We start from the raw sequence: 20,936 nt of genomic DNA, 5'->3' as shown, positions 1-20,936 counted from the left end.
TAGTTGCTTACTCTTTCTCTCCTCTCACTCTCTACTTAAGCCCTTGCAATTCAGCTTCCAACCTTATCATTCCATTGAAACTGCTCTCTCCAGTTACTAATGATCTCCTAGTTGCCAGTGCTCTTCTCAAGCTTTATTCTCCATGACTTCTCTGTCTTTGACACTTTGATCCCTGTCTCCTTGATAGTCTCTTCTCTCTAGGTTTTCAGTCTCTCCTGGTTCTCTTCCTACCAATCTATTCCTTCTCAAGCTCCTTTGCTGGATTCTCTTCCAGATCATGCCCTCTTACCACAGGTACCCTACAGGATTCTGTCCTAGGTCCTCTTCTCCCTCTATACTACTTCACTTAGTGATCTCATCAGCTCCCATGGATTGAATTGACATCTTTGGGCTAATGATTTTCAAATCCTGCCCATATCTCTCAGCTGACCTCCAATCTGGCATCTCCAATTGCCTTTCAGATATCTTGAACTGGATGTCCTGTAGATATCTTTAACTTAGTATGTCCAAAATGGAACTCATTATCTTTCCCCCTAAATCCCCCCTTCCTCTTACCTTCCTTGTTACTATACAGGGAAAAACCATTCTCCTAGTCTCCCAGGCTTTCAATCCAGGAGTCATCCTGCACTCTTCTCTGTCTCTCATTCTCCACATCCAATATGGTATCAAGACCTATCAACTCCACCTTTGAAACATCTTTCCAATATGCCCCCTTCTCTCCTCTGATACTGCTATCACTCTAATGCAGGCCATTATCATCATCATCTCTTGACTGGATTATTGGAGTAGTCTGCTAATGGAACTCCCTGCTTCAACTGCCTTCCCACTCCAATCCATCCTCCATTCCCTGAACTTTCAAATTAGGTACATTCAAACTTGAGGTTACCCATGAAGCAAACCCCTAAAGCTATTGCAGCTTAGGAGATCTGTCTTCTTTGGTAGAAAGCTAGATTCTGTGATCATTATAACTAGAGGGCTCAAAATTCTCCCTTCCCTACATAGAAATCTAGAATTCAGTTACATTGTCAATTAAATATTCTCTTATGAAACACGCAAATATGCATCTATCTTAACCATAAATTTCTGTTATAAGGAGGGATTGGGATGGGAGTGGGGGTGGGACAGGGTACTATTCATGGGAACAGATTCTGCCCCCCCTCCCTACCCCAGAACTCAGGTCTGCTCTGTTGTCTTCTAGTCTGTTTTCTGAAGGTGAAAAGGGAGAGAGAGCTTGTCTGTCAGTTTGCTTCAATAGAACACAGAGAGGGGCAGTTGCTCTAATAAAAGCCATGCTTCTGAATCTCATCCAGTCAGTTATCAGGGCTTCTCCCCATCCTTTCTACAAGGCACAAATGCACACACATCCCTTCCATGGGGAGATGAAGAAAATGACCTACTGCACTTTAAGGTCATGTGACTATAAAACTGACATATTAATAACTTTCCTCAGATCCCTTAAGCTCTCTACTCCTAAAAAAAAGTGACAGATGTAGAGAAAACAGCTGAGTCCTTATTAAAAAAGAATAAAAATTTATATGATTCAACACTGGGCAACTTTCATTCTTAAAGCATTCCCTCAGCAATCCTCCTGAATCAGCATCCATCTTCCTGAAATAGGAACACAAGCTGTCTCATGGTTTCTATCTGAGACCCATCAAAACCTCTCCCTGTGCTTCAGAGACATCATATGTTCTACTGTCCTTCCACCCAGCAACAAGAAGCAGACACTAATTTTGTCCATCTAAATAAGAAGAAAAGGGGGAACTAAAAATGTGCTGCCTTTTGACTGGGGTCTAGCCATAGATTAAGGAATCTCAAGACCATGGAATCTCCATGATCTGAAAAAGGCTCCTTTCTCTACCCTAGGAAAAGCTCCAGATTCAGTCCAGTTAAGAGAAGCAAAGGCAGAGAACAAAAGGAAGATGTGGAGGAGGGGTCAATCCCTATGGCTCTGCCAAGCCGGAAAGAAAGTGTACTTAAATCCAATTGGGACCAGTCTTTCCCTGCCCCCACCTTCCTCCTGGGGTTACTCCAACCAGAAAACCCCCAGTATGCCAATACTTGAGGAGCCTGAGGCAGCCTTGCAGCCTGCCCTCAGGGGAATATCCATCAAGAAAGGCAAGAGAAGCCAGAACATGAGTGATGGGGGAGATTCTTTTTTACAAAATTTTGGGTTCCAAATTTTCTCCCCATTTGTCTCCTCCCCCACCCCAAAACACCAAGCGTTCTAATTTCCCCTACCACCAATCTGCCCTCTCTTCTATCATCCCTCCCTTCCCTTGTCCCCATCTTCTCTTTTGTCCTGTAGGGCCAGATAACTTTCTATATCCCATTACCTGTATCTCTTATTTCCTAGTAGCAAGAACAGTACTCAACAGTTGTTCCTAAAACTTTGAGTTCCAACTTCTCTTCATCCCTCCCTCCCCACACATTCCCTTTGGGAAGCAAGCAGTTCAATATAGTCCATATCTATGTAGTTTTGCAAATGACTTCCATAATGATCATGTTGTGTAAAACTGACTGTATTTCCCTCCATCCTATCCTGCCCGCATTGCTTTTATTCTCTCTTTTGATCCTGTCCCTCTCCAAGTGTTGACTTCAAATTGCTCCCTTCTCCCATTGCCCTCCCTTCCATCATCTCCCCCACCCTGTTTATCCCCTTCTTCCCCACTTTCCTGTATTGTAAGATAGGTTTTCATATCAAAATGATTGTGCATTTTATTCCTTCCTTTAGTGGAATGTGATGAGAGTAAACCATGTTTTTCTCTCACCTCCCCTCTTTTTCCCTCCCCTAAAAAGTCTTTTGCTTGCCTCTTTTATGAGGGATAATTTGCCCCATTCCATTTCTCCCTGTCTCCTCCCAATATATTTCTTTCTCACTGCTTAATTTCATTTTTTTAAGATATGATCCCATCCTATTCAACTCACTCTGTCCTCTGTGTGTGTGTGTGTGTGTGTGTGTGTGTGTGTGTGTGTAATCCCCCCAACTACCCAGACACTGAAAAGTTTCAAGAGTTACAAATATTGTCTTTCCATGTAGGAATGTAAACAGTTCAACTTTAGTAAGTCCCTTATGACTTCTCTTTGCTGTTTACCTTTTCATGCTTCTCTTCATTCTTGTGTTTGAAAGTCAAATTTTCTTTTCAGCTCTGGTCTTTTCATCAAGAATGCTTGAAAGTCCTCTATTTCATTTAAATACCATTTTTTCCCCTGAAGTATTATAGTCAGTTTTGCTGGGTAGGTGATTGTTGGTTTCAGTCCTAGTTCCTTTGACTTCTGGAATATCATATTCCACGTCTTTCTGTCCCTTAATGTAGAAGCTGCTAGATCTTGTGTTATCCTGATTGTATTTACACAGTACTTGAATTGTTTCTTTCTAGCTGCTTGCAATATTTTCTCCTTGACCAGGAAACTCTGGAATTTGGCCCCAATGTTCCTAGGAGTTTTTCTTTTTGGATCTCTTTCAGGTGGTGATCTGTGGATTCCTTGAATACTTATTTTGCCCTCTGGTTCTAGAATCTCAGGGCAGTTTTCCTTGATAATTTCATGAAAGATGATATCTAGGCTCTTTTTTTTTTATCCTGGCTTTCAGGTAGTCCCATAATTTTTAAATTTTCTCTTCTGTATCTATTTTCCAGGTCAGTTATTTTTCCAATGAGATATTTCACATTATCTTCCATTTTTTCATTCTTTTGGTTTTGTTTTGTGATTTCTTGGTTTCTCATAAAGTCATTAGCCTCCATCTGTTCCATTCTCATTTTGAAAGAACTATTTTCTTCAGTGAGCTTTTGAATTTCCTTTTCCATTTGGCTAATTCTGCTTTTGAAAGCATTCTTCTCCTCATTGGCTTTTTGGACCTCTTTTGCCAATTGAGTTAGCCTATTTTTCAAGGTGTTATTTTCTTCAGCATTTTTTTGGGTCTCCTTTAGCAAGGTGTTGACCTGCTTTTCATGCTTTTCTTCCATCTCTCTCATTTCTCTTCCCAGCTTTTCCTTCACCTCTCTAACTTGATTTTCAAAATCCTTTTTGAGCTCTTCCATGGCCTGAGCCCACAGAATATTTATTTTGGATGTTTGTGATACAGAAGCCTTGACTTCTGCATCTTTCCCTGATGGTAAGCATTGTTCTTCCTCATGCAAAAGAAGGGAGGAGATATCTGTTCACCAAGAAAGTAACCTTCTATGGTCTTATTTTCCCCCCCTTTTCTGAGCATTTTCCCAGCCAGTTACTTGGCTTCTGAGTGTCCTCTCCACACCTACCTCACCTCCAGATCCACCCAGCCAGCGCTTGGGGGCTGAGATTCAAATGCTGCTTCCCAGCCTTAGGGCTTCAGTGGGGCAGGACTGCTATTCAGTGTGAGATTAAGTTCAGGTGTTCAGGTAGGGGCAGGGCCAGGCCACACAGGCTCAGTTCCCTCAAAGGTTTATGCAGAGACCTTCAGTGATGGATCTGAGCTCCTGCCTGCTTTGGGAGCTCCGTTCTGCTGCCACCTTGGCTGCTGCCTCCCGAGGGGGCCTGAGTTACGGGGACACCCCACTCCCCTCTCAGCGAGCTGAAAAGACCCTCTCACTGACCTTTGGCACCTGTGGGTGGGGAGACCTGCACAGCCCCTGGAGATTCTGTCCCTGAAGCCTGCTCAGATCTGCTCCTCTTGGTGCTGTGTGGCCAAGGCAGGGTTGGGCTCTGCTCTGTGTCTGGGGCTTGATGGACCTTTCAGGTCAGTTTTTCAGGTCACTCTGGAACAGAAATCTCCTCCACTCCATAGTTCTGTGGCTTCTGCTGCTCCAGAATTTGTTGGGAGTTCTTCTTTAGAGGTATTTTATGGGCTGTGGGTTAGGAGTTAGCATATGTGTATCTTTCTACTCTGCCATCTTGGCTCCTCCCCGGGATTCTTTTTTAAAGGCTGAAACACTAAAGATTGCTGGAGAAAACTTTTCATTAAAAGCCCAGAGCACAACAAAACAAATCAACAGTGAGCACTCAAAAGGCTAAAAAATGTACAATATACTGTCAAAGAGAATAGAAAGCTATCTCTTGACAAATTACAAAGTGAAGGAAAATAAACCAATGCCTAATGAAATACAGAAGCTTGTATATTCCCAAGAGTACATGGAAAAGCAAAAAAGGAACTCTAGAATGATTCAAAAAAGAAGTGAAATTCATAAAACAAGGAATTAGGAAAGAATATAGGTCAGAATTTAGAGCTCTTGATGCAGACTCTTAAAACTCAACATATTAGAAAAATTGAATCCACAATGAATAATTTCTCTAAAGAGGTGGAGAGAATAACAAATTTGAAATTCAAGAATATTGAGATGAACAGAAATTATCTGGCATAAAAGAAGCAAAAGGCAACAATTTTAAAACAGCATGCCAATTCTATACAAGCAAAATCCATTTGGCCTAAAAGCAAGAAGCAAAGAGATATATTAATGACTACAGGTCTCCCAGAAGAACATGACACATCAAAAAACCTGAATATCACAATGCAGGAACAAACCCAAGAGAATTGGTCATAATTTCTGAATACAGACAACTAGCTGAGCAAATCTAAAGATTGCCTCTAGGAAAAAAATAAACAATAAAACACTACAAAATCTAGAATAGACAGTGGCTAAATTTAACAGTTTCAATTAACAAATTTTAACAGTGGCCAAGAAAAAGACCTTCAAATACAAGATAAAGGGAATTTAAATAAGATTTTTCAATAGACACACACACACACACACACACACACACACACACACACACATAACAGAAGGAAAAGGAGCAGTATATCCTGAAAGTAAAGGAATATAACCTGTAACTCAAAATGATATACACTATAAATCTGAGTCTAATCATTAGTTAAAAAAAAGATGGATGCTCAATAAAAGAGCCGTAAAAAACAAAAACACAACAAACCCAACAACAACAAACTAGACATGAGCAGAATATTTGACTTATAAGCTTTGGACCCCTCCTCAAACCATTTTGAACCCCCAAGACCTGAGAAAGGCCTAAAACTTGGATTGGTCAATCAACAGAGACATTTTGGCTTACTCTCAGCTTACCCTACCATAATACTTTGCATGCTTTGACATAGCAGATATATTTTGCTTTGCTCTCTGAGTGAAGTCAAAATGCCCCTTCTAGTGTAAACAACTACAGGGTCAGATGAGACTGATCAGGAGCATTCTTCTGTTTATAACCACTAGGACAGGGTGCTTGGGACCCAACACTGTCTTGACTAGTGGAACATTTTTTATCTTGGTATTTTATGGACATATGCTATATAGGAAAAACATGGATGTGAGAAATGTGCTCACTCTAGAAAAAACAAAACTCGTGAAGCCAGGAAAGTCCTCATTTTATTTTACATTCATTCTGAATCAATGGGTAGCTCCCTAATGGAGTATGTTTGCTCAGACAAATGGAAGCCTTTTTATGCTTTTTCGAAATCAAATTTCCCTCCTTGCTCTCCATTGGCTAGATGCAACCTCCTGAACATCCCACTTCATGTTGTCTTACTTGATATGTTCCCCCTCAAACAGCTCATGAAGCATGCATACAAGCTTCTGACTTTTTACCTGATCAGAAGCCTAGTTTTGCTAGGTTGCAGTTCTGATTAGAACCAGTGACCTCTGACTTAACATTGTTAACACTCAAAGCAAGGAGCAGTTTTAATCCTGTGGGAACAGAACTCCTTCTTTTGTTTTTCATACAGGTATCCTGGGACTGTAATTTCAGTTGACACTTTGGCACTTCTCTTAATTTATTATATTTACAACCTATCCAATTAAGGAAATTCCTTTCTTATCCTATGGTTAAACACATATGGATACTATAATTTTTGAGTGACAGAGATATAAGTCAGGATTGCTCTAAGAATATAAAAGGTCTTCCTCAACTTGCTCATCTCTGAGTCAGAATTATCTTCTGCCTCCCATGTGTTACATGTATTCTGCTAGCTTAAGGGAATAAACAATATAAATACATATCACCTAGCTTGTTTGCCTCTTTTTATCAAACTTTAAGGTCAGCAAAACAAAAGGAATAAAGAAAGTTAAATAAGTGCAACTAACCAAGAAAGAAGAAGCAATGAAATCAAGTATCCTGCTTTGGAGAGGCCTGGAAAGACTTATGTGAACTGATGCTGAGTGAAAGGAGAAGAACCAGGAGAACTTTGTGCACAGCAACAACCACAGTGTGTGAGGAATTTTTCTGGTAGACTTAGTCCTTCACAGCAATGCAAGGACCTAAGAAATTCCCAAATTTTTGAGGCAAAATGACTTTCACCTCCAGAGAAAGAACTATGGAATTGTATTTCAGAATGAAGCAGACCATTTTCTCTTGTGTTATGTTTTGTTTTGTTTTATGGTTTCTCCCACTCATTTTAATTCTTCTGTGCAAAATGACTAAGGTGAAAATGTATTTAATTGGAATGTAAGTGTAGAACCTATTTAAGATTGCATTCTGTCTCGGGGAGGAAAGGTGAATCAGGGAGAGGGAGGGGAAAAATTCTAAGATACATGGAACTGATTTTAGAACACTGAAAACTAATAAAATAATTTAAAACAAAAGAAATGAGTCAAGGGATGGCCCTTGAATTAAAAAAAAAAATCAGATTGGGAGGAGAAGACCCTTAGAGTTGCTGGCCAAAAGAGAAACAGAAAAAAAAGAAGATGTTTCTGTCACTTTGACTTAAAATTCAGATCACATTTTCCCATATTTTTAACAGTGGATAAATTCATATGCAATCTCACAACTAACAAATAATGTAGCAGAAATAATATCTATTCTTTGTGTGCAGTGTGGATAAATTGCTGGACTTGGAGTCAAGAAGACTCTTCTTCCTGAATTCAAATTCAGCCTCTGATGTTAGCTGTGTGGCCCTGGGCAAGTCACTTAACTCTGTTTACTTCAGTTTTCTCATCTGTAAAATGAGCTAGAGAAGTAAATGGCATATCACTCCAGTATCTTTGCCAAGAAAACCCCAAATGGATCATGATGGATCAGACACAACTGAAATAACCAACAACAATTATTTGTGGCATTATTTTTAATGATAAAATTTACTCCTGAGTTCCAAATAGATGGCTTTCAGATGAGAATTTGGATCCTTAGATGCTTGTAGATTAGAGGTTGTCTGGATGTGAAGAAAATACTACTGACACATCCTAAGTAAGATTTGTAGGATATAAGTTTAGAATTATTTCAGGGGTAGTAGTGTCAAATTTTTGTGAGTCAGTTTCTATCTTCTTGGACTTCTTGCCCAGGCTCCTTTGACTCCTGATCCCAGTAAGCCAAGGTAACTAGGATTATGAGAGCAGTCTGGCTATAAAGCTGAAATGGTTTTTCAAGTGTTGGTGTGGAAATTCCTTTCATTGATGCTGATAGCCAACTGAGTCATATCTTATGGTCTTTCAAAGTTGCCAGAGGCAGCAAGAGGTAAAGTGAGTTCCCTATGGTCCCACAACTAATATGTGTCCAAGGCAGACTTGCAGCCATATCTTTCAGAACACAGATTTCCTAATCTATCTGTTCACTTCTTAGCTGCCTTTCAGGTTCCATTCCATTTTTTTAACCTGGACCTATGAATTCATTGGTCTAGAGGGTTTCCTGTCAATCCTTTCAATCAACATAGGCACTTTGTAACTTAGAGCTGCCTTGGGTCCTGGGAGGCCACACAGCCAGTATGTGTTAGAAATGGAACTTGATTTAGGGCTTTCTGACTCTCTTTACCATGCTATCTATGTGTTCAACTGTTATAAAGTTAACTGGTTTTGTGACTCTTTTGTTTTGTTTTGTTTTTTTGCAAAAATCCTGGAGTGATTTGTCATTTCCTTAGCTTGTTTTACAAATCAGGAAATTGAAGCAAACAGGATTAAGTGACTTGCCCAGGGTCACACAATTAGTAAGTGTCTGAGATCACATTTGAATTCAGGTCTTTCTGACTTTGGGCAGCTAGGTGGCATAATGGATAGAGCATTGGGCTTGAAATCAGGAAGATTCATCCCAATGAGTTCAAATCCAGACTTAGACACTTATTAGTTGTGTGATCCAGGTTGAGTCTTTTAACCCTGCCTGCCTTAGCTTTCTATCTGTAAAATGAGCTGGAGAAAGAAATGGTAAGTCATTCCACATCTTTGCCAAGAAAACCCCAAATGGAGTCTTGAAGAGTCGGACATGACTGAAAATGACTAAACAATTTCCCTACTCCAAGCACAACACACTAACTACTGTGACATCTAACTGGCCTTGACTGGCTTCCAGACCTATACTAATACCATGTCATGATCCCAGCTACTGCCCACTTTCCTTGATTTCATACCCTTCACATGATTTTCTCCTAATCTGTATGTGCATATTCACGTCTTATCAATATACAAATATAGTCATGTATATGTTTTTATTTGCCCTTCTTGTTCTGAGTCATTTCAGTTGCATCTGACTCCTTGTCACATCATTTGGGACTTTTTTGGAAAAAATGCAGGAATGGCTTGTCATTTTCTTCTCCATTCTTCTGCCCTATCTTTTTGTTAAAATGTTAACCAATATTATGATCCTTCATTTTTTAAAAAATCTTTCTTCATACATTCACATTTTTCAAAAAGCTAGAGGCAAAAACACATAGGTTTTTTTTTCTAATGACAATGTGTAATATTCTTTTCTTGTGGTTATCCTAAAAGGTGGTGGGCTTCCATCAGCCTGGAAGCATCAGAATTGCAACAACTCCTACAAGAGTGGATGAGTTTAAATATCAAATGACTCGAACCCGATGGCATGCCACAGAACAGTATATTATTGAACCTGAAAAAATACAAGAGATGTTCCCTTTACTGAACATGGAAAAGGTATTCTTTCTCAAGTGGGTCCTCAAATATTTACTGAATTGAATCATATTTGAAGTTTCTACATAGGTAAAAACACATCAGCTTGGGGCATTTTGTGTTCATTTCAAAGATCAAAACTTGGTGAACAGATGCAAGTCTTTGAGAAATTGTTAAGCTGAACATTATATCTGTTATATACAATTAAGAATTGGTTTTCCTTCCTATGCCATTTGAGGATACACTATCAACACTTTTTCTATAACTGCACTAAAGGGAGGAAAAGGGGGGGGAAAGTAGATTTAAGGTCCTTTACAGTTAGTTAAACTTTCTTTAGGAATTGTAGAAGAAAAAAACCCTGACTGAAAAGTATGAGGATCATGGATATAGTATTATATATAATATCAATTTGTACTATTTATATTAATTAAGCTATAGTTTTATATATTATATATAATGCTGACATATAACATTTATAGTATATTAAAAAAAGAGCAGAATAAGAAACTTATTCTACTTACCCATGAATACTCAAATATGATTGAAATCATTTGTAAATTTCCATGAGAGATCTTGTATCAAACTTGCAAAGAGACTTAAGCCTTACTGTTCATATAAAAGAAATACTGACAGAGAATCACGCTGAACAAGGGATGATGTGCCTTTTTTGTGTACTGTTATTCCCCACCCCCATGCTCCTCTTGCCCTTTAATGAAGAAATTCCCACAGTTCTGTCCTTGAACCCTTTTTTCCCTTTCTCTCTCTCCTCCCCTCATTGGCAATTTCATTCATTCCCGTACTTTCTACTATCATCACTGTGTAGATAATTCTAAATCTGTAACTGAAACCCAGACCTCCCTCACAAACTCCAGATCTTCATTTTCAGCTGATTGCCTACGGGCATCTCCACATAATTGTCTACTTAATACCTGAAACTCAACATGTCAGTGAATGAACCAATCAAAAAGCATATAATGGGCACCTTCTATGTGCTGGACGTTATATCTTTGCTCCAGTTTAGAGGCACAAAGTAAAGCAAAAACCAGTCTCTGCTCTGAAGGAGATTACATTTTTAAGAAGGAAGACAACATGAGAACAATATGTATACAAAAGATACATACAACATAGAAGGCAGAAAATCTTAGAAAGTAAGGCTCCTGCACCTGGTGGAGTGGGAGTAGTCCTGGAAAAGGCCTTATGCAGAAGGTACCATTTGAACTGAGTCTTGTGTAAAGCCAAGGATTCTAAGAGGCAGAGGTGTCAAAATGAATTTGTTCCCTCTTCCTCTTTCTGACCACCCTCCCTCCTATCTCAGCCCCCAGTCTACCCTGCAGGGTATGACAAGTACTCAATAGCATCAAAAAGATGGAAATAACTAACTGGTGATTTGGGAATTCTTTAATCAGCTGTCTGTATAAAGTTAGACTAACAACTTGATAGAGCAAAGATAAAAATTAGTATAAAACTAGAAGAAAGAATAAATGTGGGAAAAGGTGCATTGTGTCACTAAAACAATTTTATCCTGACCTATTTGTGAAATTGTTGATCATGAAAAATCAGATATGACTGGAAGAACAAAGTTTACAAATATTTAAAATAGACATTTAACCTGTCCAAATCGATTGGTGTAACATAGCGATCAAAAGTGCCTCAAAAATTCCTTAGTCAGTAAAAGTTTATTGACATATTTGCCAAGAAGAGATATGTGCCAACCAAGGAAAACAATGTTTTAGAGTTTAGATTATAAACTAATTTGTAAGATCTTTTGAGCAGCATTGCCTCATAATACAAAGGTAAAAATCAATGTAAGAAAACCCAAGGAAGCAAATCTGTCCTTAGGGCATTTTAGGATAAAAATCAAAGAAAGAAAAAAACAAAGAAAATAGAAAAAGTCTGCAAAAACCAAAAGAAACCCCTTTTTAAAATTTTAGCATTTTATTGTCCCCCAGTTACATGTAAAAACAATTGTTTTCTTTTTTTTCTTTTTTAAATTTATTTAACTTTTAACATTCATTTTCACAAAATTTTGGGTTCCAAACTTTCTCCCCATTTCTCCCCTCCCCCCACCCCAAAATGCTGAGCATTCTAATTGCCCCTATCACCAATCTGCCCTCTCTTCTAACATCCCTCCCTTCCCTTGTCCCCATCTCCTCTTTTGTCCTGTAGGGCCAGATAACTTTCTATACCCCATTACTGGTATTTTTTATTTCTTAGTAGTAAGAACAATACTCCACAGTTGTTCCTAAAACTTTGACTTCCAACTTCTCTTCACCCCTCCCTCCCCATGCATTCCCTTTGGGAAGCAAGCATTTCAATATAGGCCATATCTCTGTAGTTTTGCAAATGATTTCTATAATAGCCATGTTGTGTAAGACAAACTATATATCCCTCCAGCCTATCCTGCCCCCATTGCTTCTGTTCTCTTTTTGGATCCTGTCCCTCCCCAAGAGTGTTGACCTCAAATTGCTCCCTCCTCCCACTGCCCTCCCCTTCATCATCCCCCCCACCCCTCCTATCCCCCCCCCACTTTCCTGTATTGTAAGATAGGTTTTCATACCAAAATGAGTGTGCATTTTATTCCTTCCTTTAGTCGAATGTGATGAGAGTAAGCTTCATGTTTTTCTCTCACCTCCCCTCTTTTCCCCTCCACTGAAAAGTCTTTTGCTTGCCTCTTTTATGAGGGATAATTTGCCCCATTCCATTTCTCCCTTTCTCCTCCCAATATATTTCTCTCTCACTGCTTAATTTCATTTTTTAAAGATATGATCCCATCCTATTCAACTCACTCTGTGCTCTGTGCTGTGTGTGTGTGTGTGTGTGTGTGTGTGTGTGTGTGTGTGTAATCCCACCAACTACCCAGATACTGAAAAGTTTCAAGAGTTAAAAATATTGTCTTTCCATGTAGGAATGTAAACAGTTCAACTTTAGTAAGTCCCTTATGACTTCTCTTTGCTGTTTACCTTTTCATGCTTCTTTTCATTCTTGTGTTTGAAGGTCAAATTTTCTTTTCAGCTCTGGTCTTTTCATCACGAATGCTTGAAAGTCCTCTATTTCATTGAAAGACCAATTTTTCCCCTGAGGTATTATAGTCAGTTTTGCTGGGTAGGTGAGTCTTGGTTTTAGTCCTAGTTCCTTTGACTTCTGGAATATCCTATTCCATGCCCTTCTGTCCCTTAATGTAGAAGGTGCTAGATCTTGTGTTATCCTGATTGTATTTCCACAATACTTGAATAGTTTCTTTCTAGCTGCTTGCAATATTTTCTCCTTGACCTGGGAACTCTAGAATTTGGCCATAATGTTCCTAGGAGTTTCTCTTTTTGGATCTCTTTCAGAGGGTGATCAGTGGATTCTTTCAATATTTATTTTCCCCTCTGATTCTAGAATCTCAGGGCAGTTTTCCTTGATAATTTCATGAAAGATGATGTCTAGGCTCTTTTTTTGATCATGGCTTTCAGGTAGTCCCATAATTTTTAAATTGTCTCTCCTGGATCTCTTTTCCAGGTCAGTTGTTTTTCGAATGAGATATTTCACATTATCTTCCATTTTTTCATTCTTTTGGTTTTGTTTTGTGATTTCTTGGTTTCTCATAAAGTCATTAGCCTCCATCTGTTCCATTCTCATTTTGAAAGAACTATTTTCTTCATTGAGCTTTTGAACCTCCTTTTCCATTTGGCTAATTCTGCTTTTGAAAGCATTCTTCTCCTCATTGGCTTTTTGAGCCTCTTTTGCCAATTGAGTTAGCCTATTTTTCAAGGTGTTATTTTCTTCAGCATTTTTTTGGGTCTCCTTTAGCAAGGTGTTGACCTGCTTTTCATGCTTTTCTTCCATCTCTCTCATTTCTCTTCCCAGTTTTTCCTTCACCTCTCTAACTTGATTTTCAAAATCCTTTTTGAGCTCTTCCATGGCCTGAGCCCACAGAATATTTATTTTGGGTGTTTGGGATACAGAAGCCTTGACTTCTGTGTCTTTTTCTGATGGTAAGCCTTGTTCTTCCTCATCCAAAAGGGTGGGAGGAGATATCTGTTCACCAAGAAAGTAGCCTTCTATGGTCTTCCTTTTTTTGGGCATTTTCCCAACCAGTTACTTGACTTTTGGGTCCTTTGTCAAGAGTATGGTATACTCTGGGAATCTGTGAGATCTCAGTTCCTCCAAGGTGGCACAATCAAGCATGTACTGGTCTGGATGCAGGGAGGGATTTTTGTGCCCAGAATCTTAGCAGATACCTCTCCACAGCCACTTGGCCTCCAGTTCCCAAGTCAGCACTGGGGGCTGATTTTTAGATAAGCTGGATGGGCAGGAAAGGCATTCAGTGTGAGACAAAGACCAGCTCTCCCAGGGCCTCCACCTAGGGCTGAGGTAAGACTAAGCTCTTCAATGCCCCCAGGGGTTTTTACACTCCAACAATGGAGCTTCAGTATGGGCTGCTTTGCAGGCTCTGTAGCTGCTGCCTGCTTCTGGAGCTATGGGAAAGCCCTTCTCCCTTCCTGGCCTGCTGATTAAACCCTGTCACTGACCTTTGGCGCCTGTGGGCCGAGGGATCTGAGCACCCATTACTGCGACTGGAGATTCTGACCCTGAGGTGTCCTCCTCCCAGAGTTTCCTCGAGCCAAGCTGCTGCTCGGCCAAGGCGGGGCTGGGCTCCACGCTCAGCTCCGTGTCCAGTGCAACTGACATTTCCATGGGCCTTTCAGGTCACTGTGGGCTGGAAATCTCCTCCACTCTGTTGTTCTCCACTTCTGCTGCTCCAAAATTTGTCCAAAAACAATTTTTAATATTCATTTATAAAACTATGAATTTAAAATTTTCTCCCTTCCTCCCCCTACCCTCATTGAAAAGGCAAGCAATGCAATATAGGTTTTGCATATGTAATCACGCAAAACACTTCCATAATAGTCATATTGTGAAAGAAAATAGAGACAAAGAAACTCAAGAAAAATAAAGTAAAAAAAGTATGTTTCAATCTGTATTCAGTCACCATCAGTTCTTTGTCTCAAATGGATGCCATTTTTCATCATAAGTCCTTCAGAGTTGTCTTGGATCATTGTATTGTGGAGAATAACTAAGTCATCCACAACTGATCATCCTACAATATTGCTGCTACTTTGTACACAACACATTTCACTTTGCATTAGCTTGTGTAAGTCTTTCCACGTTTCTCTGAGAGCATCCTCCTCTTCATTTCCTGCAATACAATAATAGCCCATCATAATCACATACCACAGTTTGTTCAGCCATTCCCCAATTGATGGACATATTGGATTGTGTTGGATCAGTGTAACCTTGATTTGCTAGAGTCATTGCTGTGGAAAGTGAGGGGGCAGGTGTTTGCCTGCAGGACATGCAGATTTTACTCTGAATTCACCAGATAACTGTGATTTTGGCTTTGTATCTGAGCTCAATCCCATTCTTCATCTCTTTTAGTTTCCACTCTCCTTGAGCTTCTGACTTCATGACTTCCATGTGGGGCAACCGCTGGCTATACATAAATATCAGCAAAGCACAAAGCATGGAGATATATGTGCTCACAGAAAGTATTTGCTACTGTTGTGTAGGAAATCCATCATAAAATTACAAGTTTAAGAGGAATTTCTTGTGGATTTTGAGGTCCTCAAGATGCAACCTATTTGTGGATGACATCGTTTTGGTTTCATTAAGCCTTAGAATATGATAGACTCCTGGAAGAGAACCTAACCATCCCCAAAGGAAAAACCCAATGGATTGAAGAATATCTATAGAATAGATTAAGAAATGAGGTTAGATGGACAATCTATAGAGTTTATCCTTTAGTACATGTGTGCATGTAAGTGCATATAGATGTGGATATATCTCTATATATATGATGTATATGTATATACATATACATGCATATATGTGTATATATACATATATGTGTGTATATATGTATGTATATATACATATATGTGCATATGTATATATATATATGGAGAGAGAAAAAGAGAGAGAGAAAGAGAGAGAGAGAGAGAGAGAGAGAGAGAGAGAGAGAACACTATGTAGTGGATGTCCTGAGTTGATTATCCCAACTCTCACTGAGAAGTCAGGTCCCCATAGCATGGGAATTACATCCTTACAGGTCCTAGGGATAACTTTGAGGTGTTGAGGGTTATTTTGCTTTAATACTACAGCCCATAAGTCCCCACTTGTGTACTTCCTGCCATTGATTATTGATTGATATTAATTTGCTCTTAGAAAAGGGGTATTTACTAATGGAGTATAGTAAGAACAATTGGTACAAAACATATACTCCAGATATCTGTGGCACACTATCTCACAAGTACACATAGAATCCATAGAATGTATATATATACATTATATATATTTATATGCAATATAATTATGTATTTTATATACATATATATATTTTTGACACCACATTAATGAAATCCTAGGTCCATTCATTCACACTCAGAGTGATTTCCCTAGGAATTATATGTATGTGTGTGTGTATGTTTACTATTGTTATTTAAATACACCACGTGATGTATTCCTCAGTAGCATCACACTCTATGAACAGGTATGAAGCATGTTCAACAATCAATGGGCAGAACACCAACTCAAATAGATAAGTAAACAATCTATTGCAAATAGAAGCCTTCTTAAATGTAAACAGGACATTTGTAAGTGTTTAATAATATAAATCCTAATTTAAATCAAGAGTGCTTTGTATAAAGAAGATACTCAGTAAATATTTGTTGAATGAATTAAAAATATAATTTAGTTCTCAGTACTGCTTTAGCATTAAAGCAATGTTTTGTCAAAGTATATATTTTTGTATGTTACTAGCTTTCCAGTTTATGAAAATCATTAAACAGCTACATAAAAATTATCATTTACTAAGAAAATAAAAACCATGGGAAAGCCTTTCAAAAGACACCTTTGCTGACATTTTTATTTACATATTGCATGTGCCTCAATTACATAAGAGAAAAGCACCCTGGCGATAGTCTATACCATTCATTACTCATGATGAAAAATGCTACCCATTTCCAGAGAAAGAACTGATGGAATCTGAATATAGATTGAACCTTGCTATTCTTCACTTTCTGTGTTTTTTAGTAGCTTTTTTCTTTGGTTCTGTATTTTTTTTCACAATATGGCTAATATGGGAATGTGTTTTGCATGATGGAACATGTAAAACCTACATTAAATTGCTTACTGCCTTAAAGAGGGGGGAGGGAAGGGAGGGAGAGAGAAATTTGGAATTCCAACTTTAAAAAATTAATATTAAAAATTGTCTTTACATGGGATTGGGGGGAAATAAAATATTACTTAAATTTTTTTTTAAAGTGTATTCCATGCTAAATGGTAAGTTAGTTTTCAAAAATTTAATTTTATTCATATGTGGAAATGAAATGTCGCTGGCATAAAAATTCTACATTTCTTTGAATTCATCTTGTAATCCATCTAGGTTTTAGCTGGACTTTATAATCCGGGAGATGGCCACATTGATCCTTATTCTCTCACTATGGCCCTGGCTGCTGGGGCCCGGAAGTATGGTGCCCTACTAAAATTTCCTGCCCGAGTGACTAATCTAAAACTGAGATCAGATGGGACATGGGACGTCGAAACTCCACAGGGATCTGTCCGGGCTAATCGAATTGTGAATGCCACAGGTAAGCATCATTCAATATTGGTATATGTTTTGAAACCACTTTGTTAAAGTATGTAGTTATAAAACCTATTTGACTTTGAATTCAGTTTAGCACTTAGTGTGTACAAGGCAATGTGCTGAGTAGTGAGACTGCAAAGACAAATATAGAATATTTTCTCTGCTAAAGGAGGCTGTGTTCTGCTAGTTACTCATATTTGATCACATCTTATAAAATGTGAAGAGGCATTGTGATATTCCTAAAGGTACCTTTTTCATTGTTAGTATGGGAATCCACTGCATATTTAATCATCCAAGCCTAAGATGCTGGCATGGTTTTCCATTCTCTTTTTTCTTTGTTGCCATGTTATTCTTCTTTCATTAAAAAAAAGAAATTTTTTTTTGGCTTTTTTTGGGGAAGGATTTGTTCCCCTTTCTAGCAACTGAGCAAAAACAAATGCCCATAAGAAATATGTATCATCTAGCATAACCAATGCCCCCAAGTCAAAAAATGTACATCTCATTTTGAAGTAAAGTCCTTCCCTTCTCAGGCAGAAAGAGATTGCCCTCCTTCATCTTTGTTTCTCTAACATTAGGACTTGTCATTGCAGCAATCAGGGTTCTTAGGTCCTTCAAAGCTCTCTTTTTCATGACATCATTTTAAAAATTGTTCCCCTCGTTCTACTCACTTTACTCTTCCTCAGTGAGCAGAGGTCTTCCCAGTCTCCTCTGAAACCATGTATTTCTTCATGTTGTATTGCTCATTAACATTTCGTTACATTCATATACTCTTTTTTTAGCTCTTTTCCATTAGGTGAGAACTCTCTTAGATTCCAGTTTTTGACTGCTATAAAAACGCTACTATCGACATAGTTGTGCATATGAGACCTGTTCTTTCTTTTGTCTCTTTGGAAGTCTATGCTTAGTATTATTGATGATTCAGAATGTAAGATCACAACATTTTTTTGTCTTATTTCTCTCCCATTCTGACACTTGCTCTTTGTCCTTCAACTAAATCCTGTCACCTAACCCAGTGGTGTCAGACTCACATTCAAATTTCAATAACTGTATTTTCTATTTTCTTTCTGTTTTTCTCAGTAGAGTTGGTGATTCCTATTTTCTAGCCCTATCCTCTCTTACTAGTTCAAATTTCAGTTCAATGATAACCTTAATCTTTCCTTTTTGTAATATGCTTGGACATGCTCCATAATCTCTCCTTCAGATAGTAGAATGTATCTGGTATTACATGAATTTTCAACTTGGCAGTTGAGAAAATAATTGTTTTGCCATAGTTATCGTAGCTGTCTTGTGAGAATACATACACAGGCTATTTTAGAATCATAGGAGATAGAGTTGGAAGGGACCACAGAGATCGTTAAGTTTAACCCTCTTGTTTTATAGATAAGGAAACTGGGGTCCAGAGGAATGTGTCCCAGGTCACAGACACTCAATGTCAGAAGCAGGATTTGAACCTGTCTTTAAAACCAAATCTAGAGTTCTTTCTAGTATATCACATCAGTATAATTATTTTCCCAGACAAATAAAAAACTATGCATATAAATGACATAATACAGTAATGAAATATAATTATGTAAAAATTACAAGAAGCAAATAATAAAGCTTTCATAATTGCATTTACTTCACATATCTGGTATATATGCCTATACATGTATGTGTTATTTTCGCCAGTAGAAATCACCATGCTTAGCAAGGTGGTATCTGCCTATAATTTCTATTGCTAGGGAGGCTAGTAATTCCCTTGAACTCAAGAGTTCTGAATTACAGTGGTCTAAGTCAATGGGGAGCCAGACTAAGTTGAACATTAATATGGAAAGCCCTTGGGAGCAGAGTGGCTGAAGAGGGGCAGGATGCCTAGGTTAGAAATGGAGCAACTCAAAGCTTTCCTACTAATCAGCAATAGAGTTGATGTAATTTAATTAATAAATATTAGAAACTCTTCAAAAAGATTATCCTTCAAATATTTTAGGTTCTAATTTCCCTCTGGAGATCTTGGCAGTTATTTTAAATCTCTACCCTTAGGTCAAGGTTAGAGAAAACATTCCTATTTTTTTTAAATAACCAAGAGTGTCCTTTGAAAACTCTTTTCACTTATGGTCCCATGAAATCAATCTTTATGATAATATTTGGTATATTCATGTTATATGCCATTGGGGAACAAAGTTCCCTTTAATAAGAGTTCAGTTCTTAACGATTTTAAGGTCTGACACATTTAGATATTGATACGTGTATGTAATAGGTAAATTTTGTTTTGTTATGGATAATATACTTAACCTACTTTACATGCTGGTTAAGTAAAATTTTATATTGAACAAAATTTACTTATAAATTGTTCTTCCTCCACAACAGGATGATAGCCCAAAGTTCTTGCCATACCTACCAAAACTTGCAGCACAATAGCATACAGTAGCATACTCTTTCAAAACCATTATCTTGATGAAGTCTCATTGAATAAATGAGAAAACTTGTACAATATATAGACACTGTATATGTAACACAGTTGCTCTGACAGGGTAACTCCACATGTGGCAAAAGATTTAATAACTAGAGGGAAGGCCAGGGGGAATGGGAATAGATGCATCTACTGCCCTTGTTGTAGACTTCATTTTTTGTTCCTGATATCTATCTCCCAAATAACAATACATATAAAGATTAGCATACTAATGTTTTTCAATCTAGCTGTGGGGTAAATAATAGTAAGAAGGGACAGACAGAAAGTAAAAGATAGGGTAGGAAGAGATCAGCAAAGTAGAGACAAAATTATCCCTATTTGCTGATACCATGATATTTTACCTAGAAATCCAAGGGAATTGGCAAAGATTTAGACAGTCAACATATTGCTTTGCTGAAATTGCAGGTTAAATAAACTCACAACACCCAATAAAATAGCTATGTAATAATAAGAAAATACAGAAGACAGTAATGGTAAGGGAAATTCCATTTAAAATAACTACAAAAATCCATAAAATATTTAGAAGTCAGTCTACAAAAGGATACTCAATACTTACATAGATTTAATTACAAAACTATCCTTAAAGAAATAAATAACAACTTAAATAGGGGAAGAACATTCAATGCTCATGGCTGGGCCATGCCAATATAATAAAAATGATAATAGTATCAAGGCCGATTTACAGATTTAATGCCATGCCAATCAGACTACCAAAGGGATACATACAGACCCAACTTAAATGATAGCAAAATTCATTGCCAAAAATCTGTGTTATTGAGGGAAATAATGAAAAACAAGGTAGAAAAAAGGAGGGAAAGACGTCTAGCCCTCAGATACACAGCAGTAATCACCGAAACCATTTGTTACCGGTTAAAAATTAAAATGGTAGATCAGTGAAACAGATGAGAGAAGAATGATTCAGAAGTAATTAAATTCAATAACCCAGTATTCAAGAAATCCCCAAATGTAAATTGCCTAAGAAATAACTCCATATTTGATAAGAACTGCTGGGAAAACTGGATAGCAGTCTGGAAGAAATGTGATTCAG

The 20,936-nt window shown here is 38.0% G+C and overlaps 1 protein-coding gene and 1 long non-coding RNA gene across 3 annotated transcripts in view; one reads left to right on the top strand and one right to left on the bottom strand.

Annotated features, from left to right (window-relative positions):
* The window catches only part of DMGDH (dimethylglycine dehydrogenase), a 103,221-nt gene that overhangs the window by 11,804 nt on the left and 70,481 nt on the right, over window positions 1-20,936 (top strand). The window contains exons 4-5 of one of the 2 annotated variants that reach the window (XM_072606417.1): window positions 9,672-9,836; window positions 17,239-17,443. In XM_072606417.1, coding sequence (XP_072462518.1) covers window positions 9,672-9,836; window positions 17,239-17,443 — 370 coding nt within the window. The remainder of the gene's footprint in view (window positions 1-9,671; window positions 9,837-17,238; window positions 17,444-20,936) is intronic. The other variant, XM_072606418.1, reaches the window with a different exon arrangement.
* Window positions 12,342-20,936, bottom strand: part of LOC140502099 (uncharacterized) — a 98,421-nt gene continuing 89,826 nt past the window's right edge. Inside the window, exon 5 of the long non-coding RNA XR_011966528.1 lies at window positions 12,342-14,994. This is a non-coding gene — a long non-coding RNA (uncharacterized lncRNA). The remainder of the gene's footprint in view (window positions 14,995-20,936) is intronic.

This window comes from Notamacropus eugenii, chromosome 4 (assembly GCF_028372415.1).
Source record: "Notamacropus eugenii isolate mMacEug1 chromosome 4, mMacEug1.pri_v2, whole genome shotgun sequence".
Taxonomy (NCBI): domain Eukaryota; kingdom Metazoa; phylum Chordata; class Mammalia; order Diprotodontia; family Macropodidae; genus Notamacropus; species Notamacropus eugenii.
This window is presented reverse-complemented; position numbering and strand designations above follow the sequence as displayed.